General features: G+C 42.1%; 1 protein-coding gene across 2 annotated transcripts; it reads right to left on the bottom strand.

Moving 5' to 3' along the window:
* Nucleotides 1–6,911: 6,911 nt before the first annotated feature.
* LOC143031274 (arylalkylamine N-acetyltransferase 1-like) lies at nucleotides 6,912–20,685 on the bottom strand. Of its 2 annotated transcripts, none has more exons than XM_076194903.1 (5): nucleotides 20,567–20,685; nucleotides 10,408–10,512; nucleotides 9,745–9,945; nucleotides 8,014–8,160; nucleotides 6,912–7,288 (listed from the first exon to the last, which is right to left on the bottom strand). In XM_076194903.1, the coding sequence occupies exons 2-5, from the start codon at nucleotides 10,510–10,512 to the stop codon at nucleotides 7,079–7,081; spliced, it is 663 nt and encodes a 220-aa protein (XP_076051018.1). In that variant the 5' UTR covers nucleotides 20,567–20,685; the 3' UTR covers nucleotides 6,912–7,078. The 2 variants fall into 2 exon arrangements, with proteins under 2 accessions (XP_076051018.1, XP_076051019.1); XM_076194904.1 differs by having other exon boundaries at nucleotides 20,545–20,681.
* Between the last annotated feature and the right edge of the window lie 1,569 nt (nucleotides 20,686–22,254).

The following is a 22,254-nucleotide window of genomic DNA, read 5'->3' as shown; positions in this document are numbered from 1 at the left end:
GCAGGACCTGCTGCTGAAATATATGAATGTATATATACCAGACGTGAATCTGCAGGCGTGAAGGTAACTTGAATACTCAAAAAGAAAATACTGAAGTTAGGTTTCAAACTAAAGGTAAGTATACAAAATGCAAAGAAATTGACATGTGAAAATTGACTAGGTAAATGCAGGCTAGCTAAACTTGAGTCCATAGGTTGTCACTACAACTGGGTAAATGCAAACTAATAATCTTGAATTCTTAGAGTTGATAGAGCAGTTTCTAAGATGTTGAATATACATGGACCATATTTTCATCCCAAACCCCCCAAAAAAAAAAAAAAAAAAAATTGGGGTGCAACTTGATCGGTTATTCTTGTCGAATTGATGAATGATGCTGTGGTGCCTTCAATATTGACACATGAGATATCATGACTTACCATAAAACAAGAGGTAGACTGCACCGATCTGCTAGTCACTGCTTGAAGTCATTAAGGATATGCTATTTTAAATCCCCAAGCACTGACAAAAGCTATCATGCCTAGACACCTCATAGAAAAGGCAACAGCTGAAAATTTTAAATAGAATGTGCCATTTCAGAAAAAAATGGGTCTCTTAGCTGTAATCTATGAACATATAACTTTACAGGCTGACTCTTTACTTGGTGTCTGCTTATGTGCATTTGGTCTATAGGAGTAATTTATAACATTAATCCCAATACCGGAAGTGGAGTTGATCTATGAACAGAGTGAGCACTGTCAACATTAAACAAAATAAATTATTTCTATCTTGCTCAGATTTAGGCTCTGACATCGTAGTTGGTCCTCTTCACCTGTGCCCCCCCCCCCAAAAGGTAAGAAATATCTAAAACAAAAGAATTGACAGCCCTTTTCTAAGACTAAACCATGGGTGTTGTTACTATCTTTACTCTCCTCCTTTCTGTGTGTTCTCTCCCATGAAATTCTAAGAATTAAAAAAAAAAAAAAAATGGAATGACTGTAATTGTGATAAAATGAGGTTACTGTATATCAAAGACACTTAAAAGCTACAGTTAACTACATATCTCCAGCAACTAGGAGATTAGATATAGCTTACAAGCAACCCACACAAAGCATAAAGAATGATAATTTGCTACACTGACACAAAAATCCTTCTCATGTAGGAGCCCATGAGAATGGTAGATCTACACAATTTCTACAAAGCAGTGTTCTACTGAAAGATCTACATACTACCAATGGCTTTTTCCCCCTTACAAGGGAGGTAGCCAAAGTCAAAGGCACAAATCCAATACAACCCCTTTCATCCCCACATACTCCACTCCCATCCACCCTCCCTCCCTCCCTCCCTCCCTCTTTTCTTGGCTCCTCCTGGGTGATGGGTCATCCCTGCATCTCGCCCACTGCCTTGGGTCAGAAGCAATGCAGCAAGACACAGTGCATCCACAGCAAGGTGGCTTCATTTAGTTGGTGAATACCCCTCTCACTACTATAGCATAATCCCAGCATTCCACAATATGTCCTTGGAAAAAGAAAAAAAAGAAAAAGAAAAATAGTGCAGTGGAATTGTTCTTGACCATTAATTCAACAATCCAAATTTGAGTCCTGCTCAGGGCTGCAAAACTTCCAGCATTACTGCACTGCAAAATGGCACTCTAACTCAGGTGGGCAAAGAATTGTACATGCATGCATGTGTGTGTGTGTATCCACCTGTGGTCTTTGGATCACGTGTTGGACTCGTGATCGACAGCTATTTCCCTCCCGGAAGAGAGCTCAGAGCTCATATGACCGATCTATGGGTAATGCTAACTTTACACACATACATACCCCCAACTCCCCGCCCACGAGAGTCAGAGTAACGACCCGAAGCGCAGCGATACCGAAATAAATTCGGCCCTGGGCAGGATTCAAACCAGGTACTCCTGCACCTCTGTGCTGGGAGGCCAGCACTCTATCAACCGCGCCACCGAGTCGTGTGTGTGTGTGCGTATAGAAGTGCACACAACATTATTCATAGATTGGACAATATATGAACATTGAGCTCTCATCTGGGAAGATAATAGCTGTTGATCATGAACCCAACACATGAATACACACAGATAGCTATTTACAGAATCATGACAGGCATAGAAATTATTGATAGAGAGGATCTAATAAAATGGGATGATAGAAATACAAGAGGACACGGAAAGAAAATCAAGAAAGACAGCTATAGGAGAGATCTGAAAAAGAACAGCTTTCCTCACAGAGTAATAGACAGTTGGAACAAGTTAGATGAGAAAGTAGTGTGTGCAAAAACAATACATGAATTTAAAAATAGTTTAGATAAAATGAGATATGAAGACGGGACACCACGAGCATAGCTTCCCTTCCCGTAAAATACAACTAGGTAAATACAAGAAGAAACTTAAGGACAGTCACTGAAGAGATCTGAAAAAGAATAGCTTTCCACACAGAGTGATAGATACATGGAATAAATTGAAAGAGAAAACAGTGAGTACTAAAACTATACATGACTTTAAGAAAGAACTCGATGCAGAAAGATGCAACTGCGGGTCTCTACACTAGGTAAGTACAGTACACATAGTGATCTGTGTTCAAGTCTCGCCCAGGGGTGAAAATTTCAACATCACTATCCTTCTATCCTGCACTGCAACTCTGGTGGTCAAGGAGTTGTGTATGTGTGTGTGAGTATTCACCTTGGTCTTTGGATCACGTGTTGGACTCGTGATCGACAGCTATTTCCCTCCCGGAAGAGAGCTCATAGCTCGTATGACCGATCTATGGGTAATGCTAACCTTACACACATACATACCCCCAACTCCCCGCCCACGAGAGTCAGAGTAACGACCCGAAGCGCAGCGATACCGAAATATTTTCGGCCCTGGGCAGGATTCGAACCAGTTACTGCGAGCACCACCGTACTTCCCAGTCCAGCGCTCTACCACCCGTGCCACCGAGTGTGAGTGTGTGTGTCCTTATGTATTTACTTAGTTGTATTTTACGGGAAGGGGAGCTTTGCTCGTGGTGTCCTGTCTTCATATTTCGTTTTATCTAGACTGTTTTTAAATTCGTGTATCATTTTTGCACATACCACATTCTCATCTAACTTGTTCCAACTGTCTATTACCCTGTGGGGAAAGCTATTCTTTTTCATGTCTCTTCTATAACTGTCTTTCTTGATTTTCTTTCCTTGCCGTCTTGTATCTCTACTATCCCATCTTATTAGATCCTCTCTATCAATAGTTTCTATGCCTTTCATGATTCTATAAATAGTTATCAAGTCTCCTCTCTCTCTCTCTTCTTTGCTCTAATGTCTGTAGCTCAAGTTTTGCTAGTCTCTCTTCATATGATAGTTTTGAGAGTGTTGGTGCCAATTTCGTAATTGCTCTTTGTATTCTTTCAAGTTTTGTTATACATTTTTTGTACTTGGTGACCACGTCGTCGCTGCATACTCCAATTTTGGTCTTATCATTGTGTGTATGTGTGTGTAAATTGATCACGAATCTAACAAATAATCCAAGACCATGGTGAATTAAGGCTTTGCAAGTTCGTGAAGAAAGACAACAGCAAGACCTTCCTGAAACTCATAGAGCAATCCACAGGGAAGGTAAGTTTCCTGGAAAGGAATGTTTGCCTTTAAGTAATGGAGGGAACCATGTGAATGCAAGCTATATTCAGCCATCGTGGTGGACCAACTGTGGGGAGCGTGTGACAAGCGATGGAGTCGTCTCTACCATGTAAGGGTCGGCCATCATGAATAGAGACAACTAGGAGAATTATATATATATATATATATATATATATAGAGATATAGGTGTGAAGACAGAATGAGTGGTAGGGTGGTGAGTTTAAACGCCAAGAATCCGTTGAAATTTTATTTCTGACGTTTCGTCCAACTAGGACTTCTTCAGAGTATACACAAATAAGACAACGACAACTTATATAATCGCACAGCTCACCCCGTTCTTCCCCGGTCAATGTTGTTGCCATCTCGCTTTCGTCTTGCCTCGTGGGTAATTAGGCCGCTTGCTACCCTCGCCAACTTGAAAAAAACCGTCCCGATGATTGCTACATGGGAGTGAGGTAATATACGCTGCCGGGACTGGCTAAGGGAAAAAGATGACCGAAGGGAGATCACCTCGCATGTTCCTACCAATACTTGTTCCATGTTGGTGTCATCCAATTACAGAAGGAAGGTGGCATTATTCACCGCGTGGCGCCGGGCGTGCACATGATGCGATCGTCAGAGGCAAGGTAAAACGAATACTACAAGGTACGTTATCTGGGGGTGGGGGGGGTGAGGGAGAGCCAGAAAGCCTCTCCACTGCGCAGGTAGATGATGACGTCAACGGAAATATCGAGACCAGGGTTCCGCGGGTCGAGAGCTGTCAGTCACTCACACACCAGTGTGTGGAGCGAAGCTCCATCTTCTGATTAAAGAGGTAGATAAGGCAGACAAATAACATATAAAAATGCCAACATTTTGTATAGTGCAGAAGTGCAACGCCGTTAGACTGAAAGGTGATAAAAATATACATTTCTTTTCACTACCCAAAGATAAAGAACTTAGAAAGAAATGGATTGAATTATATGGCACACACAATACTCGGTCATCTGGATATGTATGCAGCCGTCATTTTGAAAGTAACTATTTATTAGCAACATTTCCTGAAATTTTCATTCAATTGCAAATAAACAGACTAAAGAATCCGGTTAAAACATAACTGAGCTTGGTGGAGATAAAGGTCTACATATAAAATCCACGCTTGACATGTCATCTCATGTAATGACTCGTCATATTAATATGATCCACCTAATGTGAAAGCATGGAAAACATTTTCATAACTTTTCTGGCGGTCATATCTCAGATACTGATAATTTGAGGATAAGAAAGTGATACCGAGTAATTTCAGTATTGTGAACATCATAGTGTAATATTAAAGTCTACCATACATACAGATGGTTTTCTTTAAACCTAATGCTCTGTCAGCTATGTTCCTGGCACTAATGCACTGTTTTCTGGATTTGAGTTCAGGACTCGCTAACACTGCCAAGTCTTTTTCACATTCTGTTTCCTCTGAAATTGTGTTATTGAAGCTCTACCTGTTTTCTGAGTTGTGTAAACCTACGTTCAACACACTGCACTTTGAGCTATTGAAGATCATTTGCCATTTCTCTGACCATGCAAAGAAACTTCCTGCAGTATTCTGGCGTCTTCTCCGGACCTAACATGACGTCCTAGTTTAGTGTCGTCCGCAAACTTACTAACATCACTAATAATCCCATTGTCCAAGTCGTTTATATACATAATTAACAATGAGGGACCAAAGACCGAGCCCTGGGGAACTCCACTAGTATGGTTACATTTGAAAGTTTGAATACACATCCCATTTGGATTTTATGTCATTAATTGTGACCCGCTGTTGTCTGTCATTAATCCATGATCTAATCTATTCAGTTTTCTTCCTATGCCATGAGCTTTGTCTCTATTTAGTAGTCCCTGTCGAGCGCTTTCCTATACATACATACATATACCAAGGCTTTTTCCCCCTTCCAAGGGAGGTAGCCAAAAAGGGAAAGGCATAAAAACACTCCCACCCTTTCCTATAGTCAAGATAAATAACATCACACCTATAATTGTTATTTTTCGCCTTGTAGACGCTAGTGTAAAAGCATAAAAGATTAGTTACACATTACCTACTCCTGATGAACCCATGTTGTGAGTCACGAATCAAATTATGCCTCTCGATGTGAGCTCTGATTCGATTTGCTATTACTGATTCCAGTATTTTACCTATAACCGACGTCAAACTGATTGATCCGTAGTTGTGCATAGAATATTGAACGACGTTGTGCATAGAAAACATGAACGACGTTTGCCTGCCCCCAAGAAATAGCCACGAATCCAGTGTCTACCAACTTACTTGATGCTTCTTTTAATTGGTCGTATATCTTAAATTAACGCTCTGGTCTCGGGAACTTTGTAACTTTAAGTCTATCAATCTGTTTGACTATTTCTTCCTTGCTAATACTGATGTTAGTTTGTCTACTTCCCTCATCACCACTAAAGATGGAATCGCAGTCAGGTACCATAGTTATACTTTCCTTTGTAAATACCGCGCGAAATTTTTCATGGGTTAGATCTCGCTTGTCTGGCAACCTTAATTTCGTAGTCACGTTTCGCTGTACGCAAGTTCTTTTTAATTAATGTAGCCATTTCTTTATACCTAGAGCTAAGGTGTTCTCCATTTTTTATCCTAACCTAAAGTCGCCTTTTTATTCCGTTCTCATTTTTCAGCCTATCCGTTATTTATCCGTTCTGCGGGCGATTTCTTCGACTCCGCTGAATGTCACATGTATGACTTGGTTAGGGTAGATGATCAAAATGAATAAAGTCAATCGTGCCTGGCATACTGAATTTGGTCCCAATCACTAGTCGCACTGATCACGTAGAACTTTATTCAGTCCCAAACTTTTGGGGTTGTTCTTTCTTAGAAACATGGATTTCACTGTTGAATGTTGAATTTGTTTTTCTCTTCCAGGAGGATTCCTCTCCCACTCCACAAATTGTTGTCATATATTTCATATGTCAACCACTTGATCTCACCACACACCTACACCAAAATCATTGCCACTTAAAAGAACAATCATTATGCTAGCCTACAATGGAGAGCACCAAAATATGTCGTCTTCTGTATTGCGTTCAAATTATTTCTATTTTCCCTCTCCCCCTTACATTTCCTTCTGTTTTTTTTTTTTTTCATTGCATCTAGCTACCCCTTCTCACCAGTTTCATTTCATTGACAACAATTCAACCTAGAGACGAATCCTTGAGACAGCCACTCCGGTGGGATGCAGCCACATCATGGGACACCCATTCCAGACTACATGTTGCCAGTATCAACACATGAGAAGGACTTGAGCACATAAACAACATTGTATTAGCATTATTTTTTATAGAAATCAAGTGTACCAAAAATTGAACAGTATAAACCATTCTAGACTATGGGGTGAGTAGGATTGCCTTCGTTGACGCGGTAGAAAGCTGTAAAACATGATCCATTTTGCACTACAAAGTGCAAGGTGGATTACCTAGGACTGAGCTAAAGCTTCTTGGTCATCGACTGGATGCAGGTGGACTCCCCCATCTTTGACACGTCGAAGACCTTTTCACCGTCCACTTCGTAGGTCGCATAGTCAATGGAGCTTCGAACTTCGAAACCCATTTTTCGGAAGATCTTCTGACTCCTGATGTTGGTGGACTGCACTCTAGCGTACTGGGCACCCAATTCCTTCGCCCGCTCCTCACTCATCTGTTGGGAAAGTGTGTAAACGTTTTACGAGTCAACTTTAGACAGAACCTCTCACAGACGTATCTCGTCTTCTCCAGCTCTTGAATTTGGGCATTTGAAACCTTCTTGGCCTATTCCTTATTAGAAATATCATACTCCAATACAGCTAATACAGTATGAACGTTCGTCCTAAAGTCCTGTAGCCACCCTGATAAGCTATCCCCCAACACAACTAATAATCCACCTACTCAGATTTAGCAAATGTTCTCAAAAGCACTCCAGCCTCAAACAACATGAAAAGTAATTCATAGAAGAACATCTTTTTTTATATACGTAACGCACGAAGTGCTGGTGTACGCGCACCATTTAAAACATGCTAATGTATAATTTTCTATTGATTGATGCACGTGTATAACAGTGTTTTGTATGTACTAAATTGTGCACACAAGCTGTACCATTTTTTTATGCACTACGAGTGTTTCATCGAACCGGGGCCAGTTTTCGAGTAATTGCTGCTGAAATGACATGTATAAACTGTACCAGTTTAAAAGAAACATATTAAGCTTAAAAGAAATCCATAGAGTTCAAAAGAAATTCATAAGCCGCTAAAGGTCTGATCGAAATCCAATCTATTTACGAACAATGGATTTTACCGGTTTGTTGGCTCCTCACCTCACAACAAGGGTCGCACTGACTCTGTGCCACGCCGATATACAGTGAACCACATCCCCCAGCTACTGACTCACCTTGCACATCCTGTCTGCTATCCCTCTCCCGGAGTAATTCTTGTCCACGCCAAGTGAGACATACTCGAGGACCTTGTCCACACCCTCTTCCTCGAAGGGGTCATATCCATCCTGTACCTTGCACAGAATTTCCATGAAGATTCGCATCTGCAAGTAAGTGGTACTAAAAACCTGATGTGCGATTGGAAGTGGTTTGAAAGAGGTAAGGGGTGCCTTGTAGCACATTTGAACAAGCACCCGGAAGCTAATGGTAATTCCCGGCAGAGGAAAATAAGCAGTCTAAATTTTGACTCGTCAAGGGTCTACAGTGATGCTGATAATAATTTGGTGTGGACTGGACAACTCTGTTCTATTCAGGACCCTCTGTGAATACAAATTTCATTCGAGCCTTCAGTCAACAGAAGTTACCGAGGTTGGATGACATCAACATAGAATAAGTATTGGCGGGAACATGTTAGATGATATCTCCTAGGTCAGCTTTTTCCCTTGGCCAGTCTTGGATTATCCTGTGGAAAAAATTACTAAATCTGTAACCATATACAACCAACCAATTGGTATATCACACGCATGACATGTGGTCCTGAGACCTTCAACAGGACGTCGATAATCACCACTGGTGCCTTTCAACTCACACTTAGCCTAAACAATACCGCCAGTCTTTGCTAACGTATAATTCCCCAAATCACACCAAACAACATGAGTAAGCGTGACGCTACGATCGTGTGATCCTACCACTATGACACAAGTCTCTTGCCAAATACATGATTATCCATTCCTATATATCTACCAAAGTACATAATCATAGCTATAAACCATACCCCCTATCAAGACACATTCACTAATACTAAATAGATCCATTGTACTACAACTCAGAATTATCATTGTAGAAAGAGATGATATAAACGTCAATAGGCAACCTCAAGCAAAAATGAAGATATATGCATTTTCTGCGTATAAATGTTGGCGACTGCGTAGCCATGTTGGGACTCTCCCCACAGGGCATTTCATCCCCGGAATAGGGACATCTGACCTTACCGAGGATTCTTACCGAGAGGACTCCTGTGCCCCGGTCTGTATAATTTCATCCTGTAAATACAACCAACAAAAACAACCACTGGTTTACCTCGAAACGCCCCAACCTTATGCATCACCAACAATATACCTCATCAAATGAAGTTAACTGTATTTAATTGTAATTCGTGTAGTACTTTTTGTACGCAAGTGTGTGTATTAGTGAATTTACCCCTACATGTTAATCTAGCCATATATTTGAAGATAATGAGTACTTTCGTTGTAGCCCGTCTTTCGACTGTAGATCGGAACATTTTCACCCTCTCCTCGTAAGTTTTAGCCGAACAATAATACTCTTGATATTTCACTTTATTTGTCGCAAATCCTGTTTGGTTATTTGAATATACTGACCGTTTGTGTCTGCATTTTTTATTCACGTATTCGTCTTACCCACTAATGACTTTCTTTTAAGGTATCTTGTTTTTGGCACACTTGTGGACTGTGATCGAGTCACTCCAGTCCCTCTTGTTTACTCGAAGTCAGGAGAAGTGGCAGGATGCCCCTCTTATCCTGGAGAAATGATGCACACGTTAATTTGAAAATGGATTAAAATTTTCTTTCAGATTGGTACTTCTCCACCACGGTGACTGAATATAGCTTACCTTCCCGTGGTTCCCCCCCCATGATTTTAAAGAAAATATTCGTTTCCAGCCAACTTACCTTCCCTGTGGATGCCTCCAAGAGTTTCAGGAAAGTCTTGCCGCTGTCTTTATCCGCGAACTTGCAAAGCCTTATGCCAACAATCTTGTTGTCCTTTGCTGGATCCCTGGCAATAGCTGTGGTTTCACACGAGCACCACTCGTGCATTATTGACATCACACAATCGCGCTGATCATCCCAAGTGAGGCTCATGCCCATCGCCTATAGAGAGAAATCGAATTTAAAGAAGGTAAACATTTTCAACTCGAAAATCCTTCAATATGTGTAATATTCACATTTCCTTCATGCCCATACACACATGACTATCTATCTGTTTTCCAAAAGGCTTCTTCATCCTTACAAGGAATACACCCTCTCCTATACCTTTGTTTCCCTTTTATCTTAGCTCCTCTTGAATACACACGCTCAAGATCCCAGGTGAGGCCCAGACTCAGAGCCTGTATAGAGATATCTACTAAGAAGGTAAACGTTTTCAACTCGAAAATACTTCAATGTATATAATATTCACATTTCCTTCATGCCCATACACACATGACTATATATCTGTCTGTTTACCGAGAAGTTTCTACACCCTTACAAGGCATGCACCTTCCCCTATACCTTTCCCATTTGTTTCCCTTTCATCCTAGCTCCTTTTGATTACATACTGTGCAAGGGTCCTACCATGGGCTCCCGTGGGATGAACTCGTGTTTATAGAAGTGGATAACGTCGTCGACGTCGTCAGGTGTTGTGAAGGAGTACGTTAGGCAGTCTTCCGCAGGCGCCATCTGCCGAGGGTGTAGAGATTAAAAATCTGCCTTGCGTGTAAAAAAAAAACCACGTCTCTCGAATTCAGTTCATAACGAGATGTCTAATAAGTAAATATCAGGAACTGCTAAAAAAACAAAAAAAAAAAATGTACCTTGTTAAGCAAGAAAAAAAAATTAATATACATTTAATAAACAGGGATTGATTGAATACAAACTTATTAAATATAAAAAAGGCAACAACAATGCTGTCAATTTTTGGCCTTTAGTTTGTCGTACGTTGGCCCAGCATATGCCTGTTTTCTCTCTCTCTCTCTCTCTTTTTCTCCTTTTTGTTTTTTTTTTTTGTTTTTGTTTGCGGGACTAGTGGCCAGTCGGAACTTAATTTTGCAGGTGGCCCGCAACAGTTCATATACAAGATTTGTTTTCCACGCGCTGCCACTGTTATTAGCAGCGGTGCCCTGAGATCAGAGAGTGGGGAGGACAACCCTCAATCGCAGGCGGCGCCAGGGTGATGGTGTGCCCTCATGAAGCTGAGAGTTGCCTCGGAAGGGGAGACAGCGAGGTGACGCGCCACCCTTGCCGCCGTATGTGGTGGGCTGAGTCCTAGGTGAAGAATAACAGTGGTTCTTCTCTCTAGCAGATTGTGGTGCAGAGGCTGTTGCACCGTGGTGTGCCCTTATGAAGCTGAGAGTTGCCTCGGAAGGGGAGTTAGCGAGGTGACGCGCCACCCTTACCGCCGTATGTGGTGGGCTGAGTCCTAGGTGAAGAATAACAGTGGTTCTTCTCTCTAGCAGATTGTGGTGCAGAGGCTGTTGCACCGTGACCACACATATTTTGCAGCGTTCGTGATTGTCTTTTCCTGCTCGTAGGATTTGCCACCAACAGCGATATCCTATGGATTGTATATTCCATCCTTCTACCTGGAGGCAGGTGGAGTGCCTCGTACCTAGTGACGAGGTAGTGCCACAGCGCTGATTTTGAAGTATGAGGTTTGCTGCTGTGGTTGGCCCTGGCCGTTTATCTGCCCTTCTTGATGGTGACGCCCTTGATCTGGGTGCCGAGGGCAGTGTGATTTTGATGAATCTCGTCGCTGTTTTGGCATCATCATCATCCGCAGTAGTGTTCCCTCGAATCCCGATGTGACTGAGGATCCAGTAAAATGTTGGAGACCTCTCACGCTGGTCCAAAAGGTGCAGCGAGTGCTGTATTGGTGTTGTTAAGTAGACGTCATCCGTTGTGTTCCCGCACCGGATGACGTCAGTAGCATTCCTTGGGTCTGTGTGGATCACGGCTGCCCCCTGCCCAGCAGAGAGAGCGTGGTCCCGGGTCTTGGAGATGGGAGCAAGCTCCGTCTGAAGAGTGGAACTTCCCTCTGTCACTAACACTCTATAGCGGTGGTTGTAAAAGCCTCGCCGCACCTTCCCGGGAGGGGGTCCACAGAGCCATCCGTGTAGTATGTGGCAAGCTGTCGCGGGGTAGGGGTGGAGGGTTGGCCCTTACTGCTTCAAGGAGCATGGGTCGAACCGTGCCGGGTCGCAGTCAGCCTTCTTTCTGTTGAGGTGGAAAAGGTGAAAGCTGGCGCGGGGAGGTCGCCACTGGGGAGGGGGGTATACTTTGGATGAGGTCTGTTTATAACACGTCGCCGAACTAATTCCCGGACTACAAAGGTGCGGATCGCACTCACCGCATGCATGGGCCCGCCCTCCAGGAGTGACCGGTGGGGCCCTTCGACGTCCAGGGTACTCACGAGGGAGGTCTTCACTTCACGCTCCCTTGGGCCGGTCGTCAAAAATCGGACGAGGAGACAGGAAGAAAACCTCCCCGCCCGTGGGCGAAGGGAGGTAACTCCCGCATCCTGGCTAAGATTCACCACACTGGTCCATGGAGGGACCGACCGCAGTGATGGAGCAAAGAGCCTGGTTTTGGAGGACCTCAAGCTTGCCTCACGAACTGAGCCGAAGGGAAATGAGAGCCACAGTGGCATAGTCCACCACTCAACGTACGGCTTGAATATAGCACATCCCGAGGACCTTGTGACCGACACCCAGCTGAGGTGATTTATTCTCGTCTTCGTGGCCTCGCGGAAGTATCTGACCTCCTGAGCGAAGGAGAGCATGGGGTCGATACATATGCCCGAGTATTGATAGGTGGACACCTAGGGGAAGATGTCGCCACGAAAAGTAAGATGAGGCATTGCTTCCGCGTCCTCAGACTCATTGCTCTGGTATTGGCCGTCGAGATGTTCAGTCCCAACTGTTCACATTCCTGGCAGATAGATGTAAATGGATTGGTCGTTCTCCGAGCCCTTTGAGGGAGACAGCCGCCCCCAGTGACCACCAGCGCGAGGTCGTTCGCATAACAGAGGAGGCGAACATCCTCTTCTACATCAAGGAGAGCCAGGTTCTCCATGAGCACGGTGAAGAGGGTAGGACTAAGAACGTCCTCCTGCGGTGTCCCATTTTCCATCCTGTGGCATGAGGATAGATGTCCCTGGAAGCGCACTATCGCTTAGCAGTCAAAGATGCAAGGATGGCGGAAGCTCTTGCTAACTCGATTTTTTTTCTTCCAGATCCAGATACACCGCAATGGCAGCAGTCTTGCCAATGCAGGACGTGAGGGATAAGGGCATGTAGCTCTGTGGGTCCCTGGGTTTGGGAATCGGGACCACATCCGCCTTTTTCCATTCCGCAAGGAGTCGCCCCGCCTCCCTGGAGTCATTGGTGAGTGCCAGTGGTACAGCTCTCCACCTGGTCCCAGTTGCCTCAGGAAGGAGTACGGTATCCCGTCACTACCCAGACCAGTATCCTTGCTCGTCTTGCGAGACCGTCGAAGGTCCTCGAGTGTAAAGGGACAGTCCACCGGGACCGCCGTGGCCATGGCAGTGTTGACTACTTCCTCTCTACCCCTGTCGGAAGATAGACAGCTCCTGCCTGACTGGGAGGGAGACTGGGTAGGGGTGGATTGGTCCGCAAATTGCTGCTTAGGCACCTTAACTTACACTCTCTGAAAAGACGCAGAGTGCGGGGTGATCTAACAGAGTTGTTCAAATGGATCAAAGGCTTTAACAAGGGTGACGCAATTAAGGTCATCTTATTAAGGCATCAAGGCAGGACTTGCAGTAATGGATATAAACTGGACAATTTTACATTTAAGGAGACAGGTAAGAACTAGTTTACCAATAGAGTGGTCAGCGAATGGAATGGACTTGGTAACCACGAAGTAGTGAGCGCTGAAACTATCGGCTGTTTTATGAAAAGGTTAGACAGCTTTTTGGATGTAGATGACAAATGGTAATGGACATGGAACTGTACCGCATAGTCAAGGATGTATCTAACTAACGTCAGATAGAGTTTGATAACTACCTCTGCACTTTTATTTGTAGCCATCATAGCAACCTGTAACCTGACATCTCATGATAAAATTAACAATGTAATGAGAGTAACAGGATACCATTTACGGAACATTGCTTTTGTAAAAAAGAATATTCATATCAGAAAACAATAATGCTTGCATATAACAATGTGATTGCAGAGCTAGGCTGTTGGAACTCCCTTTAATACGGCTAACCAAATCATCTTTTGAAGATGCTGCAAAATTTGATAAACATCAGCATCCAATATGCTTGGATGTTGATGTTACAACTTTTATATTTGTAGTGCAGAAATAGCAATCTGAAGTATGATTTTTTTGGTTCTCTCCAAACAATAGGGATGGCAAAAGGCATATGGCGTGAACCTTCCGCCCATGCAGTTAGAAGCCTGACACGGGTCATACAACACACATGAAGGGCCAAGATTTTATCCTGGTTCCCCCACTTTGCAGCCAAAATAATGTTCATAACACTTTTTAATCAATGGCATGAAATACTATCTTTGTGACTTGAATACACCGCATTTGTGACTTGAATACACCGCAAGTAATGCAGCAAAGATTCTCTGGGTGGTTTATACATTTTCTTGGCATCATGAAGGTGAATGACGGTTACGCTACTGTCCAATACCACAAACTTATTGCCACACAAATGCACACTAAACACAACCTCACACCAACACTTCAAACACATTACTGCCAAACGTATAACAATCTCACGCACTGTTGACAAAATCAGTGTTGCCAACTGCTTGATTAAAATTTAGCCCCACGTAACACAGTGTTGCCAACCGCATGATTGAAATTTAGCCCCACGTAACACACGTAACGTAACATACCACAGGACACAAAAACTGTGGGTGATGGAAAAAAATTGACATTATTTTTTGGATTTTGCATGCAAAAACATAAGATACAGCTCTTGTTTTCCTTGGGACAAATCCTTTGTTGACCAGTGTTATGTGTGCCTTGACCTACCAAGCCTTGAAATTTGGGAAACCAGGATATATAAGAGACCTATTATAAATGTTCCAACCAAAGGCGGCGTCTATGATGTCGATGCATTATATCGATTAGATGAGTCGAGAAGCAACTGGAAAATTGGTTTCAGAGCTTTTGCAAGATATGCATCGAGGATGCATAACAGATTGCCTAATGACATAAGTCGTAACATTAAAGCGACATTTAAAGATAATCTGTAGACCCATCTATTCACTGAATCTTACGACCTAAACGAAATGAGTATTAGAAACAACTACAAATGCTAAAAACAAGATACAAGGTGGGGCCATGGAGAGCGCTGTGTGCCAACGACAGGGGCGCTAAAAATCGACATTTCAAAAGTTAAAAAACAAACTTATAAATGTGTGCAATCAGGGGTACTGCTAACAAAAGCCTGCCATCCCTATCATGTAATATTATGATCTTATTAGTAATGCAATACTAATAGTTTGCGGCCAACATCAACCAACATCCACAATTAGCATCCTCACTCTCCCACCCACCCTGACTCCACTGGACACCATGCACTAGCAAAGCTGTCGGAGAATTACTCTGACAGAACTGCACGTGGACACGTGCTTCCAAGGTCAAATTTCGGGTGAGGGGGCTAAACTGAATATTGTAAATGTAAAAGACGCTTTGAAGCCGGGGCTAACTTGAATTTTGTGAATATAAACTCTGTAGTATGAATACAATAATTTTGAATATACGTTGAAGTATATGTTCTCAGTTGATTTAGTTTCTTTCCAAGTATCCGGCAAAAGTAATACTTAATCTTACATTTTTAAAGATTTACCCTCAATAATGTGTTGAATATTCTTCTAATTATTCTCACTGAAGTGTTTTATTAAATGCTGGAGGAGGAAATCTGCCACTATATTGCTTTCTGCCACGTACCGTACACGAGGCAGGTAAATAATGCATTCCAAGTCTCATAACCGCGTGACACATTTCCAGCAAAAATAAACAAAGAAATGAACAAAACAAATAAACGAATAAAACAAAAGAAGTAAACAAATAGATTAAATAAACAAAACATAATAAAATGCATTTTCTTTCTACTCGAGACCGGCGCACAGTGGTCAGATATCCCCCTTTCTTGAGCCAAAGTCGATGTGATAATCTTGACCAAATTCTACTTGTGTCTATTGTGTACCAAATGAAATACTTGTATAAGTGTATACGACCTGAAAATAATGCGTCTGGTGGGTGGGAAAAAATAAAGAAATTAATTACGTTATATTTACGTTTCCCAAGAATTCAAAGCGTGCTTATGAAAAAGGCTGATAGTAACATTAGAGCTCAATTAATACATATGCATCTCTAAAACTCGTTTCTGGTTTATTATATATTTTTTCGCAAAACTGATGAAATAATGCAGTTGGCGGAAATGAATCAGAAATCAATCAAAAAATAAGCTAACATATTCATCAATGTAATCCAATATTCTTGAGTTGCAATCTTCCGCAATTAAACATAAAACGGCATTTAAAAACAAAACCTCTAGAGCCAGTCCTGCTCGAAGAATTAGTTTAAATCTACCGCTGGCAACTCGAGCTGCAACCGTTTTCTTTCATATGTCAATAACAGCCGATTACTGTGAACACACTTCTACAGGTGAACTACTCGGTTTTTCGGTAAATACAACTGGCATTGTCAAATTTTGATGTTATTTCTTTTAGTGAATTAATGATCATAGTGTACTGTAGCTGTGTGAGAGCAAATATTGTTGATAAATAACCCAAAGAAGACATTATAGGCCAACGAAATAGAATATAATCAAATTAAATTTAATAATAGTCACCCATCAAAATAACAGGAACTTTGTGATCAAGATAATTTTTTTTTTGACACGATTACTTCGCAATATTAAAGTGCCTGCGTCTTTTCGTTATTTTCAGTCATGAATCCAATCAGGAAAGAGGATGTTGTGACCGAATATTTAAACGATATAAGAACTTCCACTTTAGAAAGTGCCGTTGACCAGATAGTGATATACCACCAGCAGTCGACATACGGACACACAAAAACTACACCAGAAATTAAAAGACAAAGCCTAATTAGGGACTTTAATGCAAGATGGAGGAAAAGATATCGTTGCAGAGAAGCATTTTTGAGCAAAAATGAAAAGTGGCTTAGAACAGGAATAGAACTACATGATACAGATAATGAAAGAAATGATGGAGATTCTCCTCCCAACTACAACTCATTTTCTGAATGTAGTGAGAGCTCGAAACGTAGGAAAACTAAACATCTTAGAGAAGAAAATTCAACCGAGGAATTAGCTTACGCAACGCAAATGAAACTGAGACAGTAGGGAAAGTCTGCATCAGCCCAGTTATGTGTACAATCTACATCACTAGAAAAGGCAGCGGATATATTGAGAAAAGTGAATGAAACAAAAGAATCTGTGTTTTCTCCATTAGAAGCCCTAAATGTTGTAGTTACTGCTGATCTCAGTAAAGATAGCTATGTTTTCATAAGGCAGACACACAGAGAGAAAGGGTGTTTCATGTATCCACCATATGAACAGATTCTCACTGAAAAGAAACATTGCTATCTAGAAGGTATCTGTGTTGACAAGTTCGAGGCAAAAAACCCTCTTCAAAATGTGTTAGATCATACTGTGAAGCGTCTGCTGAAAGATCACGAAAGTGCTATTGACTTATGTTTGGAAAATGGTAATGTGCAAGGCGAAGAAGAAAAATTGTCTTTGGAATTAATATCAAAATATGGGATTGATGGGAGTGGGGACCAGGCCTTCTATTCAATGAAATATGATCAGACCGAGCATAGTGATGTTTGTGAGACAAGCATTGTTTCTTCGTTTGTATGCCCTGTACGGTTATGTCTCACTGGATCAAATAAGGTTGTTTGGCAGAACTCGGCACCCTCATCTCCCTATTATTGTAGACCAATCAATCTGAGTTTTAAGAAAGAATCATTCGACCATACACGGGAAGAAGTATATCACAGCTTCAGGAAGCAATAGAAAATCTTATACCAACATTAACTGAAAAGACTAAAGTTCATCACAAGATGTTGTTGTTGTTGTTGTTGTTGTCGTTCCCTAGACTGTCTGTCCGAGCAGTCCCGTCTCCCCAAGGAATGCTACTGCCGAAACTGGGTTTTCCCACAAATCCTTTATAGAGTGTATGTTGTGTTGTTTGCGTGCATGATTGTGTATAATGCAGTCTTCCATTATGTGTTGTATGGTATGGGGTGAAGTGTTACATCCTGGGCAGCTGTTCACAACGCGGTCATCCAGCCTCTTCTGGTAGCTTAGAAGTGCTGGGTGGTGACCGCACCGCAGTCTGGCCAAGTGGACTCTGTCCTTTCGTGGGAGAGAGGATTCAGAAGGGTGGATATCAGGGGGTCTGGCATGCAGCAGTGTGTTGTCTTTCAGTGTGTTAATGGAGCGGTGAGTGATATGATTATGAATATGTTTTGTTAACCATGGTTGATGGGAAGATTTGCCAGGCCCTCACACACACTCCATCTGCATTGTCATGCTACATATGCAAACCGAGGACTAACCCATCAGGCATGAACAAGTTAAAGGATATAGAAGAGAAGGGTGTAGAAGAAAGTACACTTTCATATGGATTATCCCCTCTACATCATTAACTCGATGGAGTGCATTCTTCATATAGGATACCGAATGAAATTGAAAACATGGATGGTAAAAGTTAATGCGAATAAGAACAACGACGAGAAAACAAGAATATGCAGAGAACTGAAGAAAGACTTCGGATTGAATGTTGACAGGCCAGCTCAGGGATCAGGAACAACGAACACTGGAAATACGGCAAGAAGATTTTTGGCTAGTTCTGAAAATGTATCGAAGATAACTGGAGTTGATGTTCGGCTTATACATCGTTTTTCAGTTGTACTCCGCACTCTAAATTCAGGCTTCGAAATAGATAGTGATAAATATGATGTATATGCCAAGGACACCGCAAACCTTTCTGTACAGTTGTATAGGTGGTATTATATGCCAGTGTCCGTACACAAAATGTTAATGCATGGGAAACATAATAGAAACTCTTTTCATACCAGTTGGCCAGTTGGCATCTGAAGAAGGACTAGATGCCACTCACAAGCTTCTTAGACATGCTAGGCATCATCGTACATGCAAACAATCCAGAATCAGGTCGAGCACTGATTTAATACACTGGCTATATTAACTATCAGATCCTCTTTTAGCCGGACTAAGAAAAAAGAAATCGCCTCACATGAATGATCAACTACCTACAGGCGTGTTGGCTCTACTTATGTCCCCTCAGGTGTAGATAGAGTATGTGTATGTATGATAGTATTGGTGATAAGAGAAAGTGAGTGTGTTTGTGTGAGTCTGTGTGGGTTTGGGTGTGTGTGGGTCGGTGGGTGGGATAAGAGAGTGTGCTTGTGTGGGGTGGGGGGTGAGAGTGAGTATATGTGGGAGATGAGAGTGAGTGTGTGTGTGGGTAAGAGAGAGAGTGTGTATGTGATTGTTTTTGTGGGTGAGAGTGAGTGTTTTTATGGGTGAGTGTGTGTGTGTGTGTGTGTGTCATTGTGTGTGAGAAAGAGAGGGAGTGAGTGTTTTTGTGTGTGTGGAAGACATTTAACAATAATTATAATTTTGTATATATCTATTGTTCCATTATACGTATACTCTATCATTATAAATGTGTATATAGTTTTCCTTGTCAGACTGATTGACAACTGGAATTCAGAATATTCCTTGTGGTTTGCATTAAGTCGAAAGCTTGTGTGTGTGTGTGTGTGTGTGTGTGTGTGTGTGTGTGTGTGTGTGTATTCACCTCGGATCTGCTGCAGCCTCTTTGCGAGACAGCCAGACACCACCCTACCGCAGTGAGCTCAGAGCTCATTATTAGCAGATCTCTGGGTAGGTCTGAGACCACTCACACACCACACACCGGGAATGCAAGGTCACAACTCCTTGACTAACGTCCCGTACCTACTCGCTGCTAGGTGAACAGGGGCTACACGTGAAAGGAGACAAACCCAACTTGTCTCCGCCCGGCCGGGGAATCGAACCCCGGTTCTCCGGCTTGTGAGGCCAGTGCCTTACCAATCCGCCACCGGGCCGTGTGTGTGTGTGTGTGTGTGTGTGTGTGTGTGTGTGTGTGTGTGTGTGTGTGTGTGTGTGTGTGTGTGTGTGTGTGTGTGTGTGTGTGTGTGTGTGTGTGATATTTACCGAAACAAAGTGTATGCATAATTGTTCAATGAAACTATGAAAACAAAATAAGATAAATGGAAAGTACTTCACATTGTATAATTTGAAAATCTTTGATTTGTGTCCTGTAACGATTTACAATTATTTAATATCAAATATATTTTCATTCGCCTATAAGGCATTTACATCCTGTAAATATGAACAAAATATAATTTGTTAGGTAATATGAAGAAAGAGCATCTCAATTTTAAAAATTAATCATCGGACTATACAGAAAACATAGATGATTGTATCTGTTTAACGTCCCTAGACTTTTGCTCAAGAAAATGTCTATTCAGACCACTGCGCGGCGGGGGGGAAATTGTAACTGTCCACACAGAAGTGTTAAAGTCTCAACGCTCCTCAACATTGCCCCAATGCACGGGGCATATGTGGAATCACGTGCAATGTTAGTTTAAATGGGATGGGGGTTAAAATTACACAATGCACCTAGACCGTACTGGTACTTTAGATATACTGTACGTTCGGTTCACTGCAATTGGTTATCCGGGATCGTTTAGGAAACGACTGAGCGAAGTACAGCGTAGACTAGTTGACAACACGTCTATACTTGACCACGGCTGGAACAAACTGTGCGTAGGATGGTTACTGAGGCTTTTGTTAAGGAGCTACCAAATGCTGCGATGTCCTACGTTGCCAGTTAGAAATTAAATTAAAATAAAATCAATATTCATAACAATATTTCAAGACATCTTAGCATTATAATACTGATGAAGTGCGATCGGTTACAGGTTTTCTCCTCGGCTATATAAAAACGTCTGATGGAAGTTGCTAAAATAAAAACAAACATCACAATGCAGGCAGGCATAAGCGTGGAATTAGGACAGTGAAAGTAGTGCTGCGCCCAACTCACGTGACTTTGTTAAAAAAATAAATAATTACCTCTTCTGCCAAGGGTCCAGTCTGCTGCCACTAAACTACTTAATTAAAACTCTAAAGCCTCGTTTACACGGTGCAAGTTGAGAGGCAAGTCAAGTGTGCAAGTTACTCACATGACTTTGTTTTACTACTGAAAAAAAAAAAATACTTTTAACTTCTGCCAAGGGTCCAGTCTGCTGCCACTAAACTACTTAAAACTCTAAAGGCTCGTTTACACGGTGCAAGTTGAGAGGCAAGTCAAGTGTGCAAGTTACTTGAACTGGAGAGTGGAAAGCGAACAAATGCATGTTTTACACAGACCACTTGTCTCTGACTTTGCCTGTGTGAACATACCCTTGCTCGCTTTCCTCCCCAGTTCAAGTAACTTGCACACTTGACTTGCTTTACAAAGGCGGAGCATGCCGACAGGAGACCTTTTGTTCCATAACTAGGTCGGATGCGAATTTTTTTTAATGATAATAAAATAATAAATAAAAACTATAATAATGCAAATAACAAATAAAATACATAAATAAATGCATAGGTGTAGTTAAATAATAAACAAACAGGTAAATAGTAAATAATAATAAATTGACATATAACTGATAATAAATGAAAATCAGACAGACAAATGATAACAAAACAAAAACAAATAATATAAAATAAATTACAATCATTACAGCATCTTGCTTAGGTGTTTATCTATATGATTCTTAAAGCTTCGAACTGAACTACATTGCACTACCTGTGCAGGAAGTTTATTCCATTCATTAACTACACGGTTGGCAAAGTTGTTTCTACCTACTTCCAAATTGAATCTATTTCCGGACAGTTTGAGACCATTGTTTCTTGTCTGCTTCTTCACTTGACCCGTGGGTGGGGGAGACAGCGTCACCACCAGCGGTTCTATCCTAAGAGCCTCCTCGTCGTGAGAGGCTCGCCCCCCGATTCACTCGGAGTAAATCAAGGTAACTCTGCTCCGTAGGGGTGGCAAAGGGGGGGGAGGAGGAGGAAAAGGGAAAAGGTAAAGGAGGGAATGGAGAAGGATCACGATGAAGAGGAAGAGACGGGGTAAAAAGAGCAGGAGGAGGAGGAGGAAGAAGAGGAGGAGGAAGAGGAGGAAGGGGAAGAGGGATGTAGGAGGAGAAAAGTGGGGCTTGGAAGGGGAAAATGAGGAGGTGGAGGAAGAAGAGGAGGAGGAGGAGGAGGAGGAAGAGGGGAGGAGGGTGAGGAGGAGAAGGAGGAGGAAGGGGATGATGGAGGTAGAAGGAGATGAAGAAAGAGCAGGGGAG

This window comes from Oratosquilla oratoria, chromosome 12 (genome assembly GCF_046742065.1).
Source record: "Oratosquilla oratoria isolate Oo_2021 chromosome 12, ASM4674206v1, whole genome shotgun sequence".
Classification (NCBI taxonomy): Eukaryota; Metazoa; Arthropoda; class Malacostraca; order Stomatopoda; family Squillidae; genus Oratosquilla; species Oratosquilla oratoria.
The sequence above is the reverse complement of the archived record's forward strand: the minus strand, read 5'-3'. Positions and strand labels throughout refer to the sequence as shown.

Excerpts from the sequence above, each read along its gene's own strand:
- LOC143031274 (XM_076194903.1), bottom strand. The coding sequence starts at position 10,512 with ATGGCGCCTGCGGAAGACTGCCTAACGTACTCCTTCACAACACCTGAC. Across the intron at positions 8,161-9,744 it reads TGGAGGCATCCACAGGGAAG|ATGCGAATCTTCATGGAAAT; the intron begins GTAAGTTGGCTG and ends ACTTACTTGCAG. Across the intron at positions 7,289-8,013 it reads TAGCAGACAGGATGTGCAAG|ATGAGTGAGGAGCGGGCGAA; the intron begins GTGAGTCAGTAG and ends CTTTCCCAACAG.